Below are 23,790 nucleotides of genomic sequence, written 5' to 3' on the forward strand. Positions count from 1 at the left end.
AAGTGATACTTTCCCTCTACATCAAGTCTTCACATTTCTTCTTACATCTCTTTTTCTTCTATCCCTACTTTCTCATTTTCCCTAACTAGAAGGGGAAAAAAAATCATGTTGTCTTTTCCTATTAGAGGGAAAATAATCATGACCATGCCTCTCTACACTTAAAATTACATTGAGCATAAGAGATTGCATTGAACATAGAAAAAAACGAATCTAAAATTACACATTGTATTCTACTATCTATTTGCTTGTTCGCCCCTCCCCCCCCCCATTAGACACTAGGCTTCTTGAGGCCAAGGAACATTTCTTATTCATTTTGCACACACGGTTCCCCTCTGATTTATAGTGTATGAAATATCAATTAGGATTTGATGAGCCAATGAATAACTTCATCAGATTATAGAAGGTTGGCTTTTGAAACTAATCAGGACACTGAAATTTTTAAAGGATCCCCTGTTGATCTTTGCCCTCCATTCTGAAGGTGTCTGAAAGGCACCAGAGGGAAGGCTAAGACTCCAAAGGATTGGCCCCAAATCTGTTTTCTGAGAACTGCTGTGGCATGCTGCCATATACACACACAGGGTAATGTTAATAAACACCAACTAGAGTTGATTGTGACTTTCTCATCCTTGAGCAGATGAAATGAACCCAGCCATAGCGAGGATACTTTGCTATAATAATCCAATAATACTTTTGAAATGATGCTTACTTTTGTCTTTTGCATTAAAGTCTGAGAGTAAAGCCAAGCGGAGTAAAAAATAAGGAACACCTCCCCTTTCCCCCCAAAACCAAGCAGAAATTCCAGAGATTTTGCCAAAACTCTCCATAGATTTATCACTTCTTAGGAGACTTTGCACAGAAAACTACAAAATCTCCTTTGCACTATAAGAGCCAGATGTTACTGTCAGATTGTAACCATCCAGGGCTACATGTGTACACACATTGCACAGTCATCTCTAACTGCACACAAGAGGCACAAGAAATAGAAGTTATGACCTGACTCCAGCTTTTTCTGAGCTGGAGGAAGATTGCCACTGGCTAGTTACCATAGGTGGTTTCTCCTTACCGAGACCTCCCATCACTAGGGGACACGATCATTCTCAGGTGAGGAAGCCATGAAAACAAGAAGGCTTCCTGCCTAAGAAAAGTGGTATATGCAATAGAGATGGGATTTGTTTAGCTATAGCTGTGTCTCATCCTCACAGTGTCCCATCAGCATTTGATCTGAAATAAATTCTTCCAACTTTAGACACACCATATTCCTATCTAATTACCCCTCCAAAAAAAACATTCTTAGGTAAATAAAGTAATTTTGGATCACTTGGTATTAGAAAATACCCTGAATTCCACTCCCCTACAGTGGTGTCAACAACTGGAAGTTGAGCATTTTACAGTAGAAGTTACATTTTTCCATTTAGAGCTCTCCTGGGCAGCCACCAAGAATTGTTACAGACAAATTGTTCTAGCCGTTCAGTTTCAGCGAAGAGATGGAGTTCAGAAGGGCTTGTGTGGATATGAGAGGTTAGCTAGATGATCACAAAAACAACCATGATGTACTAGAAGAAAAGCTGCAGAATAAATGAGAAAACTGGAACATCACACCTGGTATAAGCAAATCCCTTCTTTCACCAGAGAGTGAGGAGGACTTTGTCAAAATAAGTGTCAGGGTTAGGAGCCAGGGTGGAGTAGCATGGGAAACTGAGTGCAGGTTCTAGGTGCACAGAAAGTATAAAAATCCATAGGACTTCTGGGCTACCAAAGCCTAATGACAAACTACAAAAATTATAAGGTGAATGGTCATCTTATCCTGATTTTATTAGGCTAAACTACATGAAATTGTTGCTGTCTTCCTGGGTTTGACAAACACATATCCAAGTTCATATGGTTCAACCTAACAGTGCAAGTCCTGCTGAGTGAAAGGGAATGATGCTCTGTCTCTACCTGTCCTGGTGATACGGGTCTGATGGAAGATTTGCACCTATAGATCAGAGACCTTTACGTAACCTTCTCTGGAGCTCTGGTGTTCCTCTGAGGGGTCCCAGGGCCATCCTTGGAGGGCGGGGAATGGGTTGGAGTGGAAGTCATGTGAATGAGGCACTGCCATTCCTGTCAGAAGTGTACCATTTTGCCTAATTTGTTGTGGGATTCCACCTAACATCTGATTTGGAAAAGGAGAGGGAAAGGTTCTTATGCTTTTTAAAAAATGGTTCAAAACCTGTAGAGCATGTTCATTTTGTTAGAGGAACCCAAATATAAATCTTGACTTCTGGAATATTGGAGTTTTAAAACTGTAAATCCAGAGGATCATGAGCAAGTGTGTTGATTACATCATTTCATGAAAGGCAGGAAAGACTTTTCATTCTTAATGTTGGGAATCTCCCTCCAGTTCAGCTAATGTCATAGGCAAAAAAGTACATTCAAAACAGCACTGTGAAATTTCAGAGAGTGAAAAGCATATTTCTCAGCACATAAATGAAAATGAATCTTGGCAAATGGTTATATACAGAAAGAAAGGTCATCTTTTTGCCTTTAAACTATTTGGGACAAAGGGTAAAAAGGAGTGTTGTTCAAAACACAAATAAAGAAAAAACCCCTCCCCTAAGGATATACGCCACATGACATGAAGCTGCTGCTGGCCTTCGTGGTTCATGGCTGTGTTCGAAGTGTTTATGTAGAAACTGGACAATGGCTTGTGTAGAATCTGGGCTGTGTCTACTTATTGAATTTGTTTGGTACTTTTTATGACAAATAACCAATTAATTTAGTCCAAAAAGCAGTTGAGGTAGTTGAGCAGTAGGTCAATTTATTTAATGGAGTTTTCTCCAAATGGTAGGGATAAATTCATCAGCCAGTTCAGGCAAAATACGAAGGTGGTTGCACTCATGTGGTTACAATTGCAGTCATAAGCCCCACTTTTTCAACGAGCTGACTTAGGCATAAAGGACCCTGGGAGTCTAAAGACAAATATCTGTTCAGCAAGTGTTTTTAATATGATCCCATATTTAATTTAAAATTGTAAATAGCTGAGCTTATCTGTGAGCTGTTATTTTGGGACGTGTTAAAGTCCCCTTCGATGTAAGTCTTATTTCAAGAGAGTTTACACCGAAGGGGACTTTCATGACTTGCAAAAGAAATGAGGGTTTTAAAATTCTTTTTTAGTAAATAGCAAAGAGATCTGTCTTACTCTATACTGCTGTAGAAATGAGAAACAATCTACCTGAAGAAAAGATTGTGCTAAGGAACAGAAGTACCTCTTGATTGAACAATCGTCTTAGGATTTTAAAGCAAAGGGGACAAAACTACCTCCCAGCGACTGGCAAAAACAAAAGATATAATTAAATTAAAAATCTGCTGCTTACCTGAAACCAAAAGACCCCATCTCCACAGAGATCTGAATGAAGGGGTATTTTCTTTCAGAGGTCAACTTAAGACTCTTTACATAAGGATCATCCTTACTTTATGGCACATTGTACCTCATTTTTTAAAAAATTAAGTTAGTAAGCCCGATTCCAGCCTCATTTCATTTAGTGTTTAGCTTAGTACTAAAAATGAGCTACTAATGTCTCGGCCCTTTGTTATGAAGGATTTTCTTTCAATGCCTACCAGAAGGGTGGCTTAGCTGTCTAAGTATCCCCTTTAAATACCTAGACTCCCTGGAACCATAGATTGGATTCTCAGGAGGGCTGGGGAACCCCTTAATTATTCTGAAATAGGTGGTGCAGCAGGCCGTTTCCTACACGAGTGCCATTCTGCAAAATCTTGAAAACCAAAATACTCTGCGGACATTATACATTTGATAACTGTTTTCCTCTTTTTTGGAAAAATACTGGTTCACTGTACAATCTCAGAAATCTTGAAGCATGTTTTTCTCTTTTGTATCCCTTGCACTTTCTTAGCATGCTGTATCCTATGCTATGTACAAACTTTAACCATATTTATTTGGATAAAGATTGTATTTTGAATTTAGCGGAGTTAGTCCAATATAAGGAGGAGCCCGCAGAGAACCACACTTTGAAGTCCATGTGGTTAGAAAGGGCTTTTCTGCGTCTTTCTTTGATATGTTCTGTCAATGGGGTCTTTTTAGCTCTCACTGTCTTGTTTTAACATTGTATTAACCCAAAGCACTTGATCTTCAGAGTCCTTTGTTGTTGATGGCTGGAAAGCTTGCTTTTACCTACTGCGTTGGAGATGTTTAAATGCTACAGCTGAATGAGAGATTTGCATGACAAGCTTTCTGAAAGGTTGAACTCTCTCTTAACATAAGGAACTCAAAATTTCAGTGCTCTAAGATTTTGCATGCCAAGCCGACAAGGTCCCCAAAGTGTAGGAACTCACCATGTGCATAGACTTATTAGAAACAGAGTCCTCAGAATCACCTAAATAAGCAACTTAGAGGACTTCGCGACTTGTTCAATTGAACAGTCATCATGAAATCCATGCCTTTAAAGGGGACTTCTTACCCTCCATGGTTGGCAATGAGGGAAGACTCTCCAAGTGGGAGGGAGGGGATCAGCTGGATGGGGGGGGGGGGCTAACTCCTGTCCTCTGGCATTCACCTGTCATCGGCGGCCTCCTAAACCCGAGCTGGGCCCTGCTGAGGAAGCCATGGGCTCCTTCTGGCCGAGGTGGCAGTGGGGAGTCCTGAGAGATCCCAAAGAAGAAAGCTGGAGGTGGAAGTCAAGGCCACTCTCCTCCTGAATTGGACCTGGCTTTGAATTTGATCTTTTTTGAGCGGGAGGGGGCGGGGAATGGTGAAGGAAGAAAACAGGTTTCCTCAGAGCCTTATACAGGGGATTAAAAGAAATAGAAGACTCAGCTTGTTTTAGAATTAGAAAATGATCTTAGGGGAAGTTAATTTGATTCCCTATGCCTTAGTTTCCCTGTGGGGGAAAAAATGGAAATAATAAGGCCTGGATCCTCCTGGTCACCAAGGGGCAGCTGTTAAAATAATAGAAAGGGGGGACACCTGGGTGCCTCAGCGGTTGAGCATCTGCCTTTGGCTCAGGGCATGATCCTGGGGTCCCGGGATCGAGTCCCGCATCAAGCTCCCCGCACGGAACCTGGTTCTCCCTCTGCCTGCGTCTCTGCCTCTCTCTCTGTGTCTCTCATGAATAGATAAATAAAATCTTAAAAAAAAAAATAGAAAGGATTTTAGCTTCTGTATGGGAAATGCATGTGTAAAGTATTCACGTATTCAGGTGCAGGAAAATACACTGCCATCCACACTTGACGATTCATATGCATAGTTGTTCTAGATTCATATGCTCTTGTTCTAGAGATGTAGTGGCCAACCACGTATTTTGATGACAGGAATCCCAAGGGGCAACTGGTTTCAAGGTATCAGGCCTTAGTCCTAAGCCAGGAGATGCCTCGAGGAAGATAAGAACCTTGCAGTCAGTTTGGTGTCCCAGAAGATTTCCAGACTAGAGTTTGTTTCCTTTCCCTTTTTTATGAATGGCTGCAGTATTATGCTTCTGTCTGCATTTCCTACCAGAGCCATTCATAAAAATAAAAACAAAACAAAATAACAACAACAGAAAACTTTCTCGCACTGCCTGGAGCCCTCGGGTGCCAGAGGCCGGGGAAACTTCCTGGCAGCCGTCACCCCAAGCAGCATTGAGAGCATTCAAGGGTCTGTTTGTTTGGTGGCCTGAAAAGTATGAAGTCCTGTGTGGAAGGGCAGCTGGTGGAAGTTCTGTGACACGGACTAGGCCGGGAGCCAGGGCTGGCAGAGGTTCAGACATTGTCTTTCCCCTCATTGAAGTGTCAGGACCTAATTCATGGAAAATCGGGTGAGCTGGCAACCCTTTCAGAGGATTTCATTGAGCCCCGCAGTGTGCAGGAGTCACATGAATGCGGGATCCTCAGCCAAAAGAGGAGGGGAACTTCTGAGCAGCCGAAACCAGTCAGCCTGCAAGAATGTGTGCGGATTGGAAACGGTTTGGGAGTCAACACGGGTACAGGTGTAACCGGCAGGAAGAAACAGAAGGAAGAAAGTGGTCTGTCCTTGCAGAGGACTCTTGAGACGCATGCTCTCTCAGCACACCCCTTTGAACCCCAAGAGTTAAGAGGTCCCAATCATCCTGGGGTGAGTTCCACCTGGAGAAAGTATCCTCTTGAGATCAGGGCTTTTAGGATGTCATGTCTCCTGCGATTGAAGGTCGAGGGGGAGAACTTTTTTCTTTTAGGTGAGCCAAAGTATTTTGCCATTAAAAAAAAAATGTTTATCTTGTTCTTCTAAAAAAAAAAAGAGCTCTGATGATTTTTCATCTAACATATTTATTAGTACACCAGCAACAGGACAATCACACCATCACAGAAATTCTGAGAGGAAGGAAAACGAATGGGAGCTCTGCACCCCATGGTTTTAGTGAATTTGCCCTAACTTCTGTAATTCGGGAGAACGGTAGCGATTTTATTTTATTTTTTCACTCGTGCCACAAAAGCATGTCCCTGTCCACATCCGAGTGGCTCAGTTGTGTCTGTAAATCCTAGTGATGTGTAGATAGAAGAAGTAAGGCTTCTATTCAGACATGAGAGTGAGTACTGGGAGTAATCAATCAAAAAGCTTAGGATTCAGATGCTACTTTTACCAAGAAAGAATAACTTAAATATCTTTCAAATACTCTAATTATTGGAAAATTAATTTATCTGGGTAGAAAAAAAGCTTCCCTCAGATGTTTTACTCAAAAACAAATTCTGCTCTTCATACATAATTTAGGAGCTATAGATATAAATATAACAAATTAGTCTGCAAATGAAACCATCAGGAAAGTGAACAAACCACAGAATGGGAGAAGACATTTGCAAATCATATTCTGATGACCCTCATATCCAGAACATGTAAAGAGCTCTTACAACTCAATAATGAAAAGACAAACTTTGACGTGGGCAAGAGATTTGAGTAGTATTTCTCTATAGATGGTCTACAAATTGCCAATAAGCCCATGAAAAGATGTTCAACATCATTTGTCATTAGGGACAATCAAATCAAAACCACAGTGACATTGAACTTCACACCCAGTAGGATGTTTATAATTAAAAAGACAGGCAATAGCAAATGTTGACAAGTATGTGAAGAAATTGGGACCATCACCCATTGCTGGTGGGAATGCAAAATGGTGCAGCTGCTTTGAAAAACTGTCTGGTGGCTCCTCATGAAGTTGTTAACATAGAGTTTACCTGTATGACCCAGAAATTTCACTCCAAGCTATCTACCCAAGCAAAATGAAAACATGTCTCCATTAAAACTTACGTACGAATGTCCGTCGCATTGTTCGTGATAGCCAAATGGTGGAGACATCCCAAATGTCCATCCCCTGAAGGGTGATAAACAAAATGTGGTATGTCCATACGATGGAATGTTACTCAGTCGTAAAGAGGGATGAAGTACCGTTGGGTGCTACCACACGGATGACCCTGGAAAACATGATGCTGAGTAAAAGAAGCCAGACACAAAAGACCATATATTGTATAATTCCATTTACCTAAAGTTTCCAGAATAGGCCAGTTTGTGGAGGCAGAAAGCTGAGAGGTTGATTAGGGATGGGAGAGTTACCAGGACCGCGGGAGGGAATAGGGAGCAGTTGATAATGGGTATGGGGTATTTTTTTGAGAGGAGGTGAAAATGTTCTAAAACTGGATCTTGGGGATCCCTGGGTGGTTCAGGGATTTAACGCCTGCCTTTGGCCCAGGACGTGATCCTGGAGTCCCGGGATCGAGTCCCACGTCGGGCTCCCTGCATGGAGCCTGCTTCTCCCTCTGTCTGTGTCTCTCCTCTCTCTCTCTCTCTGTGTGTCTCTCATGAATAAATAAATAAAATCTTTTAAAAAAATAAAATAAAATAAAACTAGGTCTTGATGGTGATTGTAGAACTCTCTGAAGACGCTAAAGAAACTTTGAATTACACACCTTATGGGCGAATTTTATGGTATGTAAATTGTGTCTCAAGAAAGCTGAGTGTTTTTAAACAAAATGCTAACAAATTAGACCCTTCCACTCCTCAAGTGAATCTGATTTTCAAACCAATTTTTTATCTTTACTTTGCAGACAAGTGTCTATATCTAAAACATACATACTTAGTTATTTTTATTATGTATATTTCCTTTTAAAATATAATGGTTCCTTTTTGTTTGTTTCTTTCTCAGCCACAACAAGTCGTTCAGAAGAAGCCTGCTCAGGTAAGAGATGATCATTATGATTTTTTTCCTCCCAATTAATATTTTACTACTACTTTTTAGTAGAGTAAAAAAGATACGACCCCAAATTAAATTTTTATTTAGTATTTTTCTACTTTTGGTTATGTCAGTATCACAGTATTCTTACACATTTGTTGTGTCCTTTAGACAAAGCCAAGAATACATAGATTGTGTCACTAAAAACCCTGGGGGCGGGGCACCTGGCTGGCTCAGTCAGTACCCATGTTGGTTGTAGAGATTACTTAAAAATAAAAATCTTAAAAAAAAAAAAAACCTAGAATACCAAAGCTTGAAGTGTACAAAGCAAATATAAATACTTTGAAAAGTAAAATCTTTATTTCAGTGCCTCATATAAAACAAACATTTAGTAACTTTATCATGTTTTTTGTTAACTCTTAAACATCAAATTTTGTCCTTTCCTTTTATTGATCCATATTACACTGACTTGAAACAGGGCTTACTAGCTGAAAAATATATTGTGATTCATGACAGGAGACGTATTCTGTTCATTTCATTATTCCATAACTTTTGATAATCCCAAAGAAGGCAGAGGAACTGGGAAATTAAGTTATACCAATTTTGCAGATTGATGAATCCTCAAGTCCTCCCTCATTGGCTTGGATCACATTTTCTGAAGTCTTGGCAGCATCAAAATTAGGAACCAGTTTTACTTCTCTTATTCTTTTTTTTTTAAGATTTTATTTATTTATTCATCAGAGACACACACAGAGAGAGAGAGAGAGAGAGAGAAACAGAGACACAGGCAGATGGAAAAGCAGGCTCCAGTCAGGGAGCCCGATGTGGGACTCGATCCCGGGACTCCAGGATCACGCCCTGGGCCAAAGGAAGGCGCTAAACTGCTGAGCCACCCAGGGATCCCCTACTTCTCTATTCTTTATGCCTGATGTGCCTTGTCCTAAATGTAGTTGATAATAAAAACATAAGAATCATATTTATTGAGGAAATACATCTTGAAGGAAAAAAGTCTGAAGAATAAATTAACCATGATTGCCAAGTATGTGAGCTGATTTTAAAATATAAGAATGTCCCACTCTTCTCCCCTTCTGGGTTTAAAAAGATGCCCATGAGGGGGTTCCTGGGTGGGGCAGTCAGTTGAGCATCTGACTCTTAGTTTCCACGTGGGTAGTGATCTCAGGGTCATGGGATTGAGCCCTGTGTTGGGCTCCGCACTCAGTACAGAGTCTGCTTGAGATTCTCTCTCCCTCTGCCCCTCCCCCCCTAAAATAAATAAATAAATTGTAAAAAAGATATGCCCAGGAGATCTGAGTATTTCACGCAGAACCTGCTGAAGTAAGTTGTTCCCCAGTGTCATGGGTTACAGAGTTCTGTTCGTTGTAGTAGATCTCTTTCATATAATTTAAAATATCGATGGGATCTTTTCCCTAGAGGTCTCTACAAAGTGTACTTTCCACCCTGTTCTCTTGGGACAGTGGTGGCTTGCCTGGGGAAGACCATCCAAGTAATCCTATGTGTCTACTATGCTTTACGAATGCTGCTTGAAAGGGAATTGAAGCTTATAAACACATGCAAGCATATAGGGGAAATGTGTCTGAATAATTACATGTTGTTTTAAGTAAAATAAGAGAGTTAATGTGAAAAAAAAATTCTCACGGCTGCCCCCATTCCTATAAGCCAAGAGTGATAAGGAGTACTAAAAATAAATGTCCAGTGTTTGACTGGTTGTAGACAATATTTAAACAAAACAAAATATAAATTAAAATGATATTTTAACTAGGTGATTCCAAATGTATTTAGCCTCTCATCTTTCATCAGTAAGAACATCAAGAGAACGTAAATTTAAAAGTCAGTGCCGGGACGTCTGGGTGGCTAAGCAGTTGAGCGTCTGCCTTCAGCCCAGGGTGTGATCCTGGAGACCCAGGATCAAGTCCCACATGGGGCTCCCCGTGTGGAGCCTGCTTCTCCCCGTGCCTGTGTCTCTGCCTCTCTCTCTGTGTCTCTCATGAATAAATAAATAAAATCTTTTTAAAAAATAAATAAATAAAAATAAAAGTCAGTGGCTTTGGGTCAAATGATAGATACTGCAGTGTTCACTGTTGCATCCCTGGCTATGAACAATAGATGAATAACCTTATGTGGTCTGCTAATGACATTGACTCAGTCTCTGTTCTTGGCGTTGTAAGGGAAGATGAGGCAAACAAATTCCCAGATTGCATCTGGGAAATGTGTGATCTAGTTGAGGTTCTTTTTTTTTTTTTTTAATTTTTTTTCCTAGTTGAGGTTCTTAACCTTGACTGCATATTAGAATAACCTAGACATTATAAACATATATATAATATGTAATATATATCATCATATATATATTTATGTGGTTATTATATATATCCATATGAAATATATATATATATGTGTGTGTGTATATGTGTATTTATCACATGTTGTATATTACCCCTGAACCCTGCCCAGTAGCATGTAAGGAGCCGGCCCTTGTGAACCACTTGTAAGCATCTCTTTCAAATTGTGTGTTCGGTGATGTCAAGTAGGGTAGCTTAAAATTCACTATGGTGTGGGCCTTTAAGGCATGAAAATTGACAACTATTACAAATCAGAACCCTCTTTTTCCTGGGGAGCAAGTTTACCTACACACTACTGACCCCACCCTTCTGTGATTCTGACTATTTGGTCTGAAGACCCAAGCGTCAGTATTTTTTATGAACTCTCCTAGTGACTCTAATGTGTAGCCAGCCAGGGCTGAAGACGATACTCGGCGAACATGCATTAGAAGACATTTGAACATTTGTTGAACAAATGACCACGGACTATCAGTGTGTAAGAGGAACAGAGGGGATGCAGATGGATGAGTGGAATGCCATGTGTTACTTAAGGGCATAATTCCTGGAAGACTTTTTTTTTTAAGATTTATTTATTTATTTGAGAGAGAGAAGGAGAGAGTACACTCGAGTGTGTGAGCTGGGGAAAGGGGCAAGGGAGAGGGAGAAGCAGACCCCCCACTAAGCACGGAGCCCCACATGGGGCTGGATCCCAAGACCCTGAGATCATGACCTGAGCTGAAATCAAGAGTGGGCCGCTCAACCCACTGAGCCACCCAGGCGCCCCTGGAAGCCTTTTGATTTTGTTGTTTAGTGGCAGAGGGGACAATGGAGATGTAAATTAGCGAAAGAAAGGAAGATGTTATCAATGAAATGAGTGGCATATGCAGAAGTAGAAAGGCAGAAACAAATAAATCATAGGTGCAGATGATCCATGTGGCCGAAACTGGTTGCAGATTGGTCAGTAATACATCAAGAAAGCATAAATTTTTTTCCCAAGAGAATCAAGACTATCAGAGAAGGCACAGATGGATTGGGTTGGCCTTCACTGATCCATCTAGCTGTCTCACAGACCCTGCTCTAGATACGCCCTCCCAAGGAGAGTTTAGAGTTAAAAAAAAGAAGAAGAAGAAGAAGAACATGAGCTCATTGGGCTTCCTAATCTATATTGTCTAAGGATACAGTGATGAATTATATAAACACGGGGGCTACGTGGAAGTTCATGGAGGATAATGTAAATTTAACACTACATTCAAAAGGATCTCTTCCTTTTCCATCTGTTTATTTCAAAATACCCCCAGATGGCTTTTCCATGTGGCAGTCTGGATAAACTCAGGCTCATATCCTCTCTTCATCGACAGTACTTTGAGGGGCTACATTCAGATCCTGTTTTGAGGTGGTGAAATTTTCATACAATTAAATATTTTGCATCTAAGGAAAAGGGCGCAGCAGTGTGTAAAAAGACCTAAATTTTGCTTTTTGGCCCCATCACTGGGTGAATTAATCTCTCTGTTCCCCATTAATCCACCCATGCCCTGGGATAAGGACAACATAGCCCTTTGCTCCCAAGAAAATTTTGAGAGATTCAAAATATAAGTTCCAGGGAGTATTGCTATGGTGTGACTTATTTTTTGGATGCTGGGTTTTTCGTTTCCAGAGGTTTATACTCTCAAAAATCCTGGAATTCTCACTCGCTCAAAGCGACTATCTTTTTGACCTCCCGTGTTTTCACTGTACTTTTTAAAAATAAAGGTTGTTTTAACTAAGGAGGAAATGTTACCGTAATGGCTACATCCTCTCATTAGGACTAAAACAGTCAGAATCACTTCTCTTGTATGTGTGTCACATTTATATGGAATTACAAAGACTCTATTGTAAAATACCCTAATGTCATCACATTGTGAAAGCTCCCCAGAGCTTCAAGAATGCCACTTCTTGAAACTGGAATACAAAGCAGCAAAATTCATTCTGAGGAGACAAGTCTAGAATTATGATAAGTCTCAAAATCCCAATATATGTTTATGTATATAAATACATGTGTCCAATTGAAGAATAAAAATGTAAGGGAAGCCCTACCGCAGGGGGTTGTGTTTATGAAGGCCACCAGGTGCCATCAGCTAGAGACCTCAAGTGTGTCCCACGTCCTAATGGAAAAGTTAATGGTCTCTTAAAAATCTAGAGGGGAAAAATCAGCAATATTCACATTAATCTTTTAAATTATAAGAATAGCAAAAACGAAGCATAGTGGGGGGGGCGCTCTACTATATTTTCATTGAAAATGAAGAATCAAGCAATAAATAGAAATTAGCTAATACGTTAGTTCTTTAGCAAAGTGAAGCCCTTGACTTCTCAACCACATGGATCACATCCTTAACTCTAGTAGGAAACAGTGGTAGGATTTGTTGTCATTGTTATTTTCATAAGATAACACCACAGAAGTATCTGGTTATTATTATTGACAGAGGGAGTGTTGTTCCTCAAGTTTTTATTTTGATAGGAATAAACCCCATGCCATCTCAAACTTCTAAAAAGTTTTTGCTGGGTCGTCAGATATCTTCTCGCGTTCCCTGATTTCCTTCTTTTAAGGCCTTAAGCAGACATCAGAAGTGTCTCCTGCTCTTTAATTCGGACTTTTTTTTTCTCACCTGAGTCCTACCCAAAGGGAAAACAGGTTTTAAAAAATCCTGATAGTTCTCCTTAACTTTCAACCCAAAGTCCTCATTGTTGTGCTGCCCTGGCAAGCTCCACCTCCAGCAAGGAACACAGGTATAAACTTGCTCCTTTTCAGGTTCCCAGGGAGAGGCTTGGAAAGTTCTCTGATGCTGGAAGAGTGGAAACAACGCTTTCTGTTTGAAAGTAGAGTTTTTACTTGCGAGTAACATCTTCTGTGGGAGGTGTGTACCTGGGCAAAGAACTCTCAGTAAGCTCAGTTATCGTGGGATTTTTTCCCTTCTTAAAAAAAGAAGAAGAAGAAGAAAGGTTGAATGTTTTTACAGGGACTTCAAGGGCCGTTTTAAGGATGTTTATATTTCAGACAACCTAAACATTGTTTGAGCAAAATGAGAGATTTCATTTTGGGACAAGCAAGTTGATGGATTGCAGTCAGCATCTTGTTCTTCCAAAAGGCGTTTTTACTGGGGGCTCTGGGTCTAGACACACAAAGGAGAAAGGAGGAGGGAGTCAGAGGGGAGAGCGTTCTCAATCTAAAAGACTCTCTCGTCTTTTAAATGGTACCTCGGCCAATGCAGTAAATAGTTCCTAATAAATCAGACTTGCAAATAGTCACTCTTCTACTCACTCAGGGAACACCATGATTTATGCTGCCTAAGTCATAAAGAGTACTGATTTCTTTTTATTTTCCCACTTATGCTCCTTCAAGCTGGTAAAAACATTTTGTGGGCCAGTAAATGTTCGGTACCAACTGGCAAAACGTGAAGAATTCTATCAAAGCCCCGCCAGAGTGGCACTGTTTTGTTGTATATGCAATACTTTTTGACTTAACCCCTGACCTGTGACATTGCAGAGGTCAAGGGAAAAGGAGAGAGCACAGTAGAAGCCAACGTTTAACCCTTACAGTAAAGTGGCTCAAGGATATAATAGCATGGGGGTAGAGCAAGGAAACCTATCAAAATGATTGATCACCCTTGTAATAAAGGAATATGGGCAGGGTCAAGTAAGCTGGGTCTTGGCAGGGAATGTCTCAGAGAAATGACAAACTTCTAACAGAAGTAGAAGAACATCACTCAATTTGGGGCAATATGTAAACCTACCCAAGGCAAAATTTAGAGTTTCTGGGCTTGCCAGATTTCCTATAGGAGGTTTTTTTTTTTTTAATGCTTTTATCTCTTTATTCATAAGAGACACAGAGAGAGAGGCAGAGACATAGGCAGAGAGAGAAGCAGGCTGCATGCAGGAAACCCAGTGCGGGACTCGATCCTGGGACCCCAGGGTCACACCCCGAGCCGAAGGCAGACGCTCAACCGCTGAGCTACCCAGATGCTCCAATTGTAATTAGTTTTAGAACCTCGTCTTTCTAAAAAAAAAAAAAAAAAATCTAAATGTTTGAATAGTAACATGTTGCTTTGTCCAAGACACTTCCTTTACATTCAGAAAGTGTTTGCTAGACTCTCAAATGTATATTGAGAAATTATTTGTTGACCTACTAGTATGACTGATCTTTTCCTAATTTTATCCAAAAGCCCTAACTCAGGGTAATGAAAAATGTTCAGTGAAAAATGTTTGATTGAAATCCAGAAAATGGTCTCCTCCCTGGCAACAAACAACACATATGCAAAAACTTATACACATAGAAAAGCAAGAAAACGTCCTTTGACATAATCATTTTTTTTAAACTGCTTTGCTGGGGGTGCCTGCGTGACACAGTCGGTTAAACGTCCGACTCTTGGTTTTGGCTCAGGTCTTGATCTCAGGGTCATGGGCATGGAGCTGAGCACGGAGCCTGCTTAAGAGTCTCTCTCTCCTTCTCCCTCGGCCCCTCTCTCGCCCTCGCTAAAAAAATAATAACAATAAAATAAAAAAGCAAATAAAAATAAAAACTACTTTGCATGAAAACAAGAACACCCCTCCACAGTTTTGGAGATGTTCAAATAAATTTCCTTCTTCTTAATGCTTCCTTCATGCAAAATCCTCTTACTACATCTTTAGCTATTTTTCAACCATGAGGCTCCTTTGGTAAGCGGTTCTCTCGGTGACATAACCCTGATGGGGTTATGGGGTGCAGATGGGACAAACAAGAGTACATTTTAGAAATCAATGAAATCTTGTTTTGTTTTCTTTTTCATTTTTATTTAATGTTTCCTTTCTCAGCAGTCTATCATTGAATCATGGGTAAAGAAATAAAGATAGAATGAGTAACTAGTTAACAATGATTATTCCATGCTATATCTTACAGGGTGTCTTACTCTTTTCTGTTGTCAAAATTTTCCCATGTGTGATGAGCACTGAGGGTTATACTATCTGTTGGCAAATTGAATTTAATTTTTTTTTAATTTCCCATTTGGTTGTCACATTTTTTTCTCACTCCCTGCTGGGGGTTAAATGGGTCACAATGAAAATATATCATGAGTCCATTAATGCCACGGTTGATGTCGGTGGTCAGCGATCTCTAGGATTAACCATCTTTCCCTTAAACATTCCTCAACACTGACTTTTTTAAGTTGGTGGTGACACATGCAAGGTAGTCCCGACACTCGTATATTTCTAGACCCATTCAGCCAAAATAAAGAAAGGATGGGGTGCAAATGCCTCAAATATCCCAACTTCTTAGGGTCTCCTGGTAAAAAATACATTTCCCTGCTGGCATTTCCACCCAGAATACCTTCCACTTGCCAGATTATCTGGTTTATATATGTTCCATTTAACATATATATATATATATTTTTTTTTTAATCTGATGTAAAGTTTTCCTAGTTGGAGGAAATAATCACTTTCCATTAAGTTAAACAGCCTCAATCCATTTTAAATTAAACTATCTGACAGAGAAACAGAAAAACTCAGCTCTGTGGTCTTGCGGATCATTTAGCCACAGATGGAACTTGAAAAATCGGTTTCTGGTTGTTGCTACTGAAGCAGAGTCCATTATTTCTGCTCTGATGGGACTGGCTGGAGATACTCAGGAACGTGAAAAACTCTTGAATGTGTCATTCCGAGGCCTTAAGGAGTTGGACATATTCAGATGACAAAAAGAATTTGTCATTAAACTATAACGACTCTTTCTAGACAACCAGGTATTTGTAGGTTTATTGGCAAGATAGCTTAAATTACAAAAGTATTTTTAGCCTGCAGCGTTCCATAATAAGAGTTACAGAATTCTTTGCAATCAAGGAGAAAAAAAAATGAGGATTTATTAAAGCCGACATGGTCTTCTGTGCTTTTGCACTCTTTACTACACACAGAGAGGGGGATCCTGGGGACCCAAGTCCTAAATTTTGCAAGGAGGGTATTTCCGTTTCCTGGTTCCATTTAGAATTCACTGGCCTCCCTTCCACTGCAGACCTGCTGTTTAGTCTGCATCTGAAAATTAAACCCAGAGTTTCGGCTCTCACATTAAATACTAAACTTTCCTCCCAGCACACACCCACGCTTGAGTCTGTGTGCTAAGATCTGTGATTAGACGCTTAAGATGTTTTAAAATTCCACCAGGCATTAAAGGATAAGATTGGATATTGGGCCGTCTTCTTCCTCCTTTTGAATCAACGAGCGGAAGCATACCCAAAGGTACATGCCACATGCAGGATGGAAATAAGTGCAAACTCTATTGCTAGGTTTTAGTGGCGTGTTTTTTCAAGCTTAACCAAAGCAGTGAAAGAGTTACATTTATTAAATTCCTTTTTTTTTCTTCTCATGAACGAAAGAAAAACTAAGGCGAAATGAGCGCAATTTTCCAGGAGTCATAATAAAAATAGAGCTCTCCGGCTCTGCCCGCTTTCCTCTCCTTCTCCTCGGTTTTCTTCCCCCAAAACTTGCACGCTTCACCCCGATATAGTGCAGCCTCCGTGGTCTTTGTAAAGTAGCCGCGTGAATGGCTGGGAGCTGCTCGGTGTTCAGAGGTCGTGGTGGCTGGTGCTCATAAAAATGTCACTATGCACTTCCACTTTGAAAAGTCCTTTTTTTTTTTTTTTTTTTTTTGAAAAGTCCTTTTATCCCGTGTTCCTGCAGCCCTATTCCAGCAGTTGGCCTCCGTGACCAGACTGCTGCTGTTTGCCTTCCCACCTTGCGGCCCAGACTCTAACGAGATGTGTGTAACTCCTAGCTATGGGATTCCCATCTCCTCATTGCCTCAAAGCTGCTCTTTGGGGGGGCCAGGGGGGCCTACACGAGCTCAAAGTTCCTTTGGCCCATATGCTGCAAACGTGAAGTCATTGAAATAAATATCTCAAAGTGCAAGCTATTGTCTAGAACGGGTGGCAGTGTCTCCTAAGTCACCTAAGGGGACTGCATCTCAGGTGTCCCAACCAACTGCTCTACGGTGGAAGCAAGATTCTGGGGGAGGCCAGACCCAGCTGCTCAGCCCCTCCATCGCTTTGCAGCATAGAAGGGCCTGTGTGAGGTCTGGTGAGCTGCGACGCACAGGGCAGCTGAGGATGAGGTTTCCAAGGTCATCTTTTTTCCTGACAGGGAAGGTTTCTCTTAATTATACCCATGCTTTTGTCACAGCAACCACACACATAGCAAAAGTCAAGTCACTGAAAAGGTGACAACAGAGGTTTGCAGGGGTGAGAAGTGCCACACGCCCCACCGTCATCCGCTTGGCAGCCATGCTGACCCTTGGAGGGTGGCCAGGGGGGGCCATGCCAAGAAGAGGGAATGCTCCACTGACTAGACATTGGAGCAAACCATCACTGGGAGCATGTGAGAGCCACATCACTTCCCAGAGGTAACAGACTGCGGCCCCCACCCTCTGACAGCCTAGTTACTTAACCCAGTACTGACGGCTACTAGTAGAAGAATTTCAAGGTCAGCGGAAAGATAGATTAGTAAAACAACTATCCGTGTCGTGTTAAGAATGGTTAAGTAAAGGAAACAATATGAGGGACCATCATCTTCAGCTGAGTTGTGTCGAAGGGATTTAAATAAACCACTTACATCTCGGGAGCTTCAAGAGCTCAAATCAAGCAAAGTTTCTGGGAATGTTTTGAAAAGCCGAATGCATTCCATCTACCACAAGGCCTCTGCGAGTTCATGGCCCGAAAATTCTGTTTCCTTCTGGATTTGGAAGTACTTTGGTTTCCAGATAGTATAGAAAAAAATCGAGCTGGTAGGAATTGGAATAATTACAGCCAAATCCAGAAGGTTTTCCAGCTTTGTTAGTTTGTTCCCCGTAAGAGGAAGGCGTGAAATAGGCCTGGCGGCTTTTGTGCTGTGGTCCGTCTCAGAGCAGTGCCCTAGGTTCACACCTCGTGTCCTAACGAGAAGTGAGTCATCTGGGGACCCGTGAAGAGCGTATCTGCCGAACAGCTTAGTGACTTTCTGGAATTTAAATATTAAGTGAAAAGACAGGGTCAGGGGGCAGCTGAACCTTGGCTGGTCTCCCTTTCGTCTGCCTGTGGCTTTGATCATGCTACATCCTCCTTTGTGGCCGGGACTCCATGGAGAATCTCAGGGTCATGGCCTGTTGCCTATCAAGAGGTATAAACCTGCTGCTTAAGTATGTGGAGCCCTCAGTTTGAGGGTTGGGGGCGGAGGGGCAGTCGATGCATACGTTCCACATTTCCCACATAACCCGAAGCAGACTAAACAAAACCAGTGTGAAATCTCCTGACTTGGTGCTGCTGTGGTTCTATTTTTTAAGCTGTAATCCATTCGTTTGTATGTGTGTTGATTCCCAGGATTTACAGCTTTCTTGAGTCTTTGGGGCAAGGGAATGTTTGGAACCTTTTGCAAAGGGGTTTGCAGTAAGCAGTGGCCTGTGGTTAAGGCCCAGGGTAGAGAGGGTGAGCGAGGGCATGTGCGTGTGTGTGCACAGATGCGCGTGCATTCCTGTGCGTGTGCGAGGGCCCGTTCACGTGGGCCTTTTCCCCTCCCGTTTGCTGCTCTTACGCAAAAGCGTCACACATGGTAGCATTTAGGAGCTCCTTCACAGCTGAAGTGTTTCAAACACTAATGAATGGAAGTTTGGTCATATAACGCAGACAAGCTTGAAGGCATGCTTTACTGAATGGTGTACTGTGGTGACCTGGGAAAGGAAGAGAGGTATAAATTGTGTCAGTTAGCCACCCAGACAAAATGAAGCCATGTGGAAAATCAAATCTATTAAAGTATGAAGACTGTTATAAGCTGTTTTAAGCTGGCCATTCTTAAAGGGGGCTCAGTTGGCGGCAGGAGTAAATGTTTACCTCTTCCCCTAGATCTTTTTCACATGCCGTCTTACGAGACAGTGTGCAGCATTTGATAAAAATCATCCTCTCACCAACGACACTTTTATCAGAAATGTTTATTGTCTCCGCTTTACCACCCATGTCCTGAAAGGTACTGCACATTTGTTAAATAAGCAAAGGCAACGAGAACCGTGCGGCCCCAGGCAGCTTGCAGAAACTCCCAGCAAATTCCAGAGCCGCAAGGAATCAGAAGAAAGGAAAGAGAAGGAAGAATTAGATTTATAGGAAGAGGAGGCCCTGCAAAAACCTAGATATTAGATTTTCTCCACTTGGCCTGCCCACTGCTCGGTGTTCGGTCGAGGTGGATTTAGGATTGACATTCGGCCGTGATGCCAGACTTTGCTCATTGTCTTAAAATGTGTTTTAATAAATGCAAAAATGAGGAACTGGATTTGGAAAGGAAGCTAGCGGTCCGCTCCTGCAGCCCTTTGCCAGGCGCGTCTGTGCTCGGGCTGCCTGTGGGCCCTGGCGGCGGTGTCGTGGTCCCGCCAGGCCGGGCCCAGCTCCTGGCCCTGCTCCCTCGCGACCTGGGGGGCACTGCTTGCTGGGCCTGGCCTTTTTGATTTTTTTATTTTTTGTCCATCCAACGGGAACAATAACAAAACGGTGCCCAAAAGCATCTCGTAAGCGTCACAAAGGTGCCAGCGACTCCTGCCAGCATCCGCGGGACAGGTTCACGCGTGACGCTTAAGGAAGGATTTCCCTTTCTTGCTGCACTCGTGCGCTGGGGTTCTAACCGTGGTGGTGACCGGCGTGCTCTCAGGCCCAAAAAAAAAGAAGAAAAGAAAAAAAAAAAAAGAAATGCATTTCTTTTTTTACTCTAGTTGGTGAGTAAGCTCACATTGGCCTGACAGTCTCTGGGCTGCGAACAATTGAATTTGCTGACCAGCCGCCATGACGTCAGGCCTTAAGTCAACAGTGGCTAACAACTGCTCTGGGAAAAAACAACACCTTGATTCCTCAATTACGGTCTGAGAAGGCCTGGGAATGAGGCCTGGCCAGTCACCCGCATCCTCCCCTGGAGGCCGCAGAGCGGGCTGTGGAAGGAGGGCCCCCCTGAGCGGCCCACACGGTGTAATGGTTGTGCCCTCTGTGTGTTCCAGGAGGAGACTGAAGAGACATCCTCACAAGAGTCCGCGGAGGAGGATTAGGGGGCGCCCACGTTCGATTTCTACCTCAGCAGCAGTTGGATCTTTTGAAGGGAGAAGACACTGCAGTGACCACTTACTCTCTATTGCCATGGTCTTTCCACTTTCATCTGGGGGGGGAGGGGGGCAGGGGGGCGGGGGGGCAGGGCGGGGGGCCTGGGGGGTGGGGGAGAAATCACATAACCTTAAAAAGGACTATATTAATCACCTTTGTAATCCCTTCACAGTCCCAGGTTTAGTGAAAAACTGCTGTAAACACAGGGGACACAGTTTAACAATGCAACTTTTAATTACTGTTTTCTTTTTTCTTAACCTACTAATAGTTTGTTGACCTGATAAGCAGGAGCGGGTGGGTGAGGAAAAAGACAAGCAAAAAACCCACAGACCTCCAAGCCGGGTTCACTCAGTCACTGCACTGCACACAGGCCAGGAAGTGTCACACTCGCCCGTGACGTGGGGCATTCCCGTGGGAAAGGCGCGGTGTTCAACACTGTGTACACCTCAACCACCACCCGACCCGCTCGCCCTAGTGAAGCTTCTGTTTAGAACACCAAAGATAGGACTAGATATACTACTTCTCTCTTTTTCGTATAATCTCGTAGACACTTACTTGATTTTTTTTTTTTTTGGTTTTTGGTTTTTTGGGGGTTTTTTTTGGTTTTTGGTTTTGTTTTTGGTAATCTGTATTTCTAAATGAGACGAAATGCTGATGTATCCTTTCATCCAGCTCACACACCAGATCAGGTTATGTTCACTTGTCAGTAAAAGGGAAGGAAGCGAACAGAGATTGCCCACTCCTGTGTTTGTGGCCGTCGCACCTGTCCGCAGGAGTAAGCGATGGACTCACAGGCCCTCGTTTTCTGGAAAACACTCATCCGGGTTTAGAACCTACTTCCTCTAGAGCCAAATGCCATTTCGCAGTAAATCACACTTGTTACCTTCAAAGCATGTAAGGCGCCTAGACAAGCAAAATGATCCTCTCGGTGATTTAATGAGAGGGTACAGCAGAATAATGCATGATGAGCTCACCTGAATTAGGTGAGGGGAGCGAAATCTAAATTTCTTTTGCTATAGTTATACTACAGTTTAAAAAAAAAAAAAGCGATCTCTATTTCTCTCTGTCTCTCTGTCTCTCTCTGTCTCTCTCCTCTCTTCATTATGTATCAGTTTCCGTGAAAGACCTAAATACCACTTACCTCAAATTAAGTGTATGTATTACTTCAAGTAATACGTTTTTTTTGACATAGGATGGTTGCCTGAGGTGCTTGACTTTGGCTTCAGTTCACCGTCTCTTCATTCAAACTGCACTTTTAGCCAGAGATGCAATAATATATCCCCACTACTCAATACTACCTCTGAATGTTACAATTAATTTACAGTCTAGTACTTATTACATGCTGCTATACACAAGCAATGCAAGAAAAAGAAAACCGTAATGGGTGTAGGTGATGCTAATCATCTGCGGTTCTTTTTGTACACTTCATTACAGTTAAAGAAGCAGTCTCCTTACTGTGTTTCAGCATGGCTATGTATTTTTCTATTTTTTTTAATTAAAATTTTACAAATACTTGTTTCAGCTTCTCTGCTAGATTTCTACGTTAACTTGAATTTTTTTTTTTTTTTTTACCCAAGTCGCTCCTAGGTTCTTAAGGATAATTTTCCTCAGTCCACACTACACAGCACACAAAATTTGACTGTAATGTTTAAATCTTACCCTCCAAGTGTGTACCTCAAATGACTTGTTTAAGGCAATGGACTAATTGACTTGCAAAGACCTACCTCCAGACTTCAAAAGGAATGAACTTGTGACTTGCAGCATTCATTTTTGTCAGTGTTTGAAACTGTTCAAACTGTCCCTATCCCTAGTCCCACCTATTTTTGTAAGAGACGTTTGGTAGAAAGGAACACATTTTTACATACTTTCTGCAAAGAAATAAATAAAAGCCAACCTTCAAAGCAACTTGAAGCTTTGTAGGTGTGATGCAACAAGCTCAGCTTTTGCATGATGCAATCAACAATATGTGTCTTTAAGATTAGTTGAATATGAGAAAATGCTTGACAGATATTTTCATGTATTTTACACAAATGTGATTTTTGTAATATGTCTCAACCAGATTTATTTTAAGCGCTTCTTATGTAGTAGAGTTTTTATTGCTTTCTCTCCTAGTGAGTGTGCTGACTTTTTAACATGGTATTATCAACTGGGCCAGGAGGTAGTTTCTCATGACGGCTTGTGTCAGTATGGCTTTCAGTACTGAAGCCAAATGAAACTCAAAACCATCTCTCTTCCAACCACTTCAGGGAGGTCATTTCAGAGGCCACATACCTCTCTGAGACTGGCAGATGGCTCACTGTTGCGAATCACCAAAGGAGCTATGGAGAGAATTAAAACTCAACCTTACTGTTAACTGTGCATTAAATAAGCAAATAAACAGTGGCTCATAAAAATAAAAGTCCCATTCCATATCCTCGGTTGGGCCTTTTCGAAACCTCATTGGCCAGCTCATAAAAACTAAAGTTGCTCATGTTGGCCAAACTCGGAGCACCGAGCGATTTCCATCTCTGATGAAGTTACTCTCTTATTTCCTATACGTTGTACAATCAAAACACACTACTACCTCTTACGCCCCAGTATACCTCATTTTTCATACTGAAAAAAAAAAAAGCTTGTGGCCAATGGAACAGTAAGAACATCATAAAATTTTTATATATATAGTTTATTTTTGTGGGAGATAAATTTTATAGGACTGTTCTTTGCTGTTGTTGGTCTCAGCTAAGTAAGACTGGACATTTAACTTTTCTACCATTCTGCAAGTTAGGTATGTTTGCAGGAGAAAAGTATCAAGACGTTGAACTGCAGTTGACTTTCTCCCTGTTCCTTCGAGTGTCTTCTAACTTTATTCTTTGTTCTTCATGTAGAGTTGCTGTCTATGATTGTACTTTGAATCGCTTGCTTGTTGAAAATATTTCTTTAGTGGATTATCACTGTCTGTTCTACACAATAAACATAACAGCCTCTGTGATCCCCATGTGTTTTGATTCCTACTCTTTGTCATAACTCCATTAAATGAGTAATAAAGTTTGGTCAAAACAGGTCATGGAGCGAGACATTCGCAAGTCATTTTGTCGCACCCCCTGCATGTTGTGTGCCCACGCCTCTGCGTACACTGACATAACCGTTTTAAAGTATCGTGCTTCTTAAATCAGCTGCCCTAGATCCGCCTTCCACGGTCTGCCATTT

The 23,790-nt window shown here is 41.7% G+C and overlaps 1 protein-coding gene across 1 annotated transcript in view; it reads left to right on the forward strand.

Moving 5' to 3' along the window:
- HMGA2 (high mobility group AT-hook 2) overlaps window positions 1-23,587 on the forward strand; it is a 143,438-nt gene extending 119,851 nt beyond the window's left edge. Inside the window, exons 4-5 of the mRNA XM_072743104.1 lie at window positions 8,145-8,177; window positions 20,505-23,587. Coding sequence (XP_072599205.1) covers window positions 8,145-8,177; window positions 20,505-20,552 — 81 coding nt within the window. The 3' untranslated portion in view covers window positions 20,553-23,587. The remainder of the gene's footprint in view (window positions 1-8,144; window positions 8,178-20,504) is intronic.
- Window positions 23,588-23,790: the final 203 nt, after the last annotated feature.

The sequence above is a fragment of the Vulpes vulpes genome, chromosome 16 (assembly GCF_048418805.1).
Source record: "Vulpes vulpes isolate BD-2025 chromosome 16, VulVul3, whole genome shotgun sequence".
NCBI classification, from domain to species: domain Eukaryota; kingdom Metazoa; phylum Chordata; class Mammalia; order Carnivora; family Canidae; genus Vulpes; species Vulpes vulpes.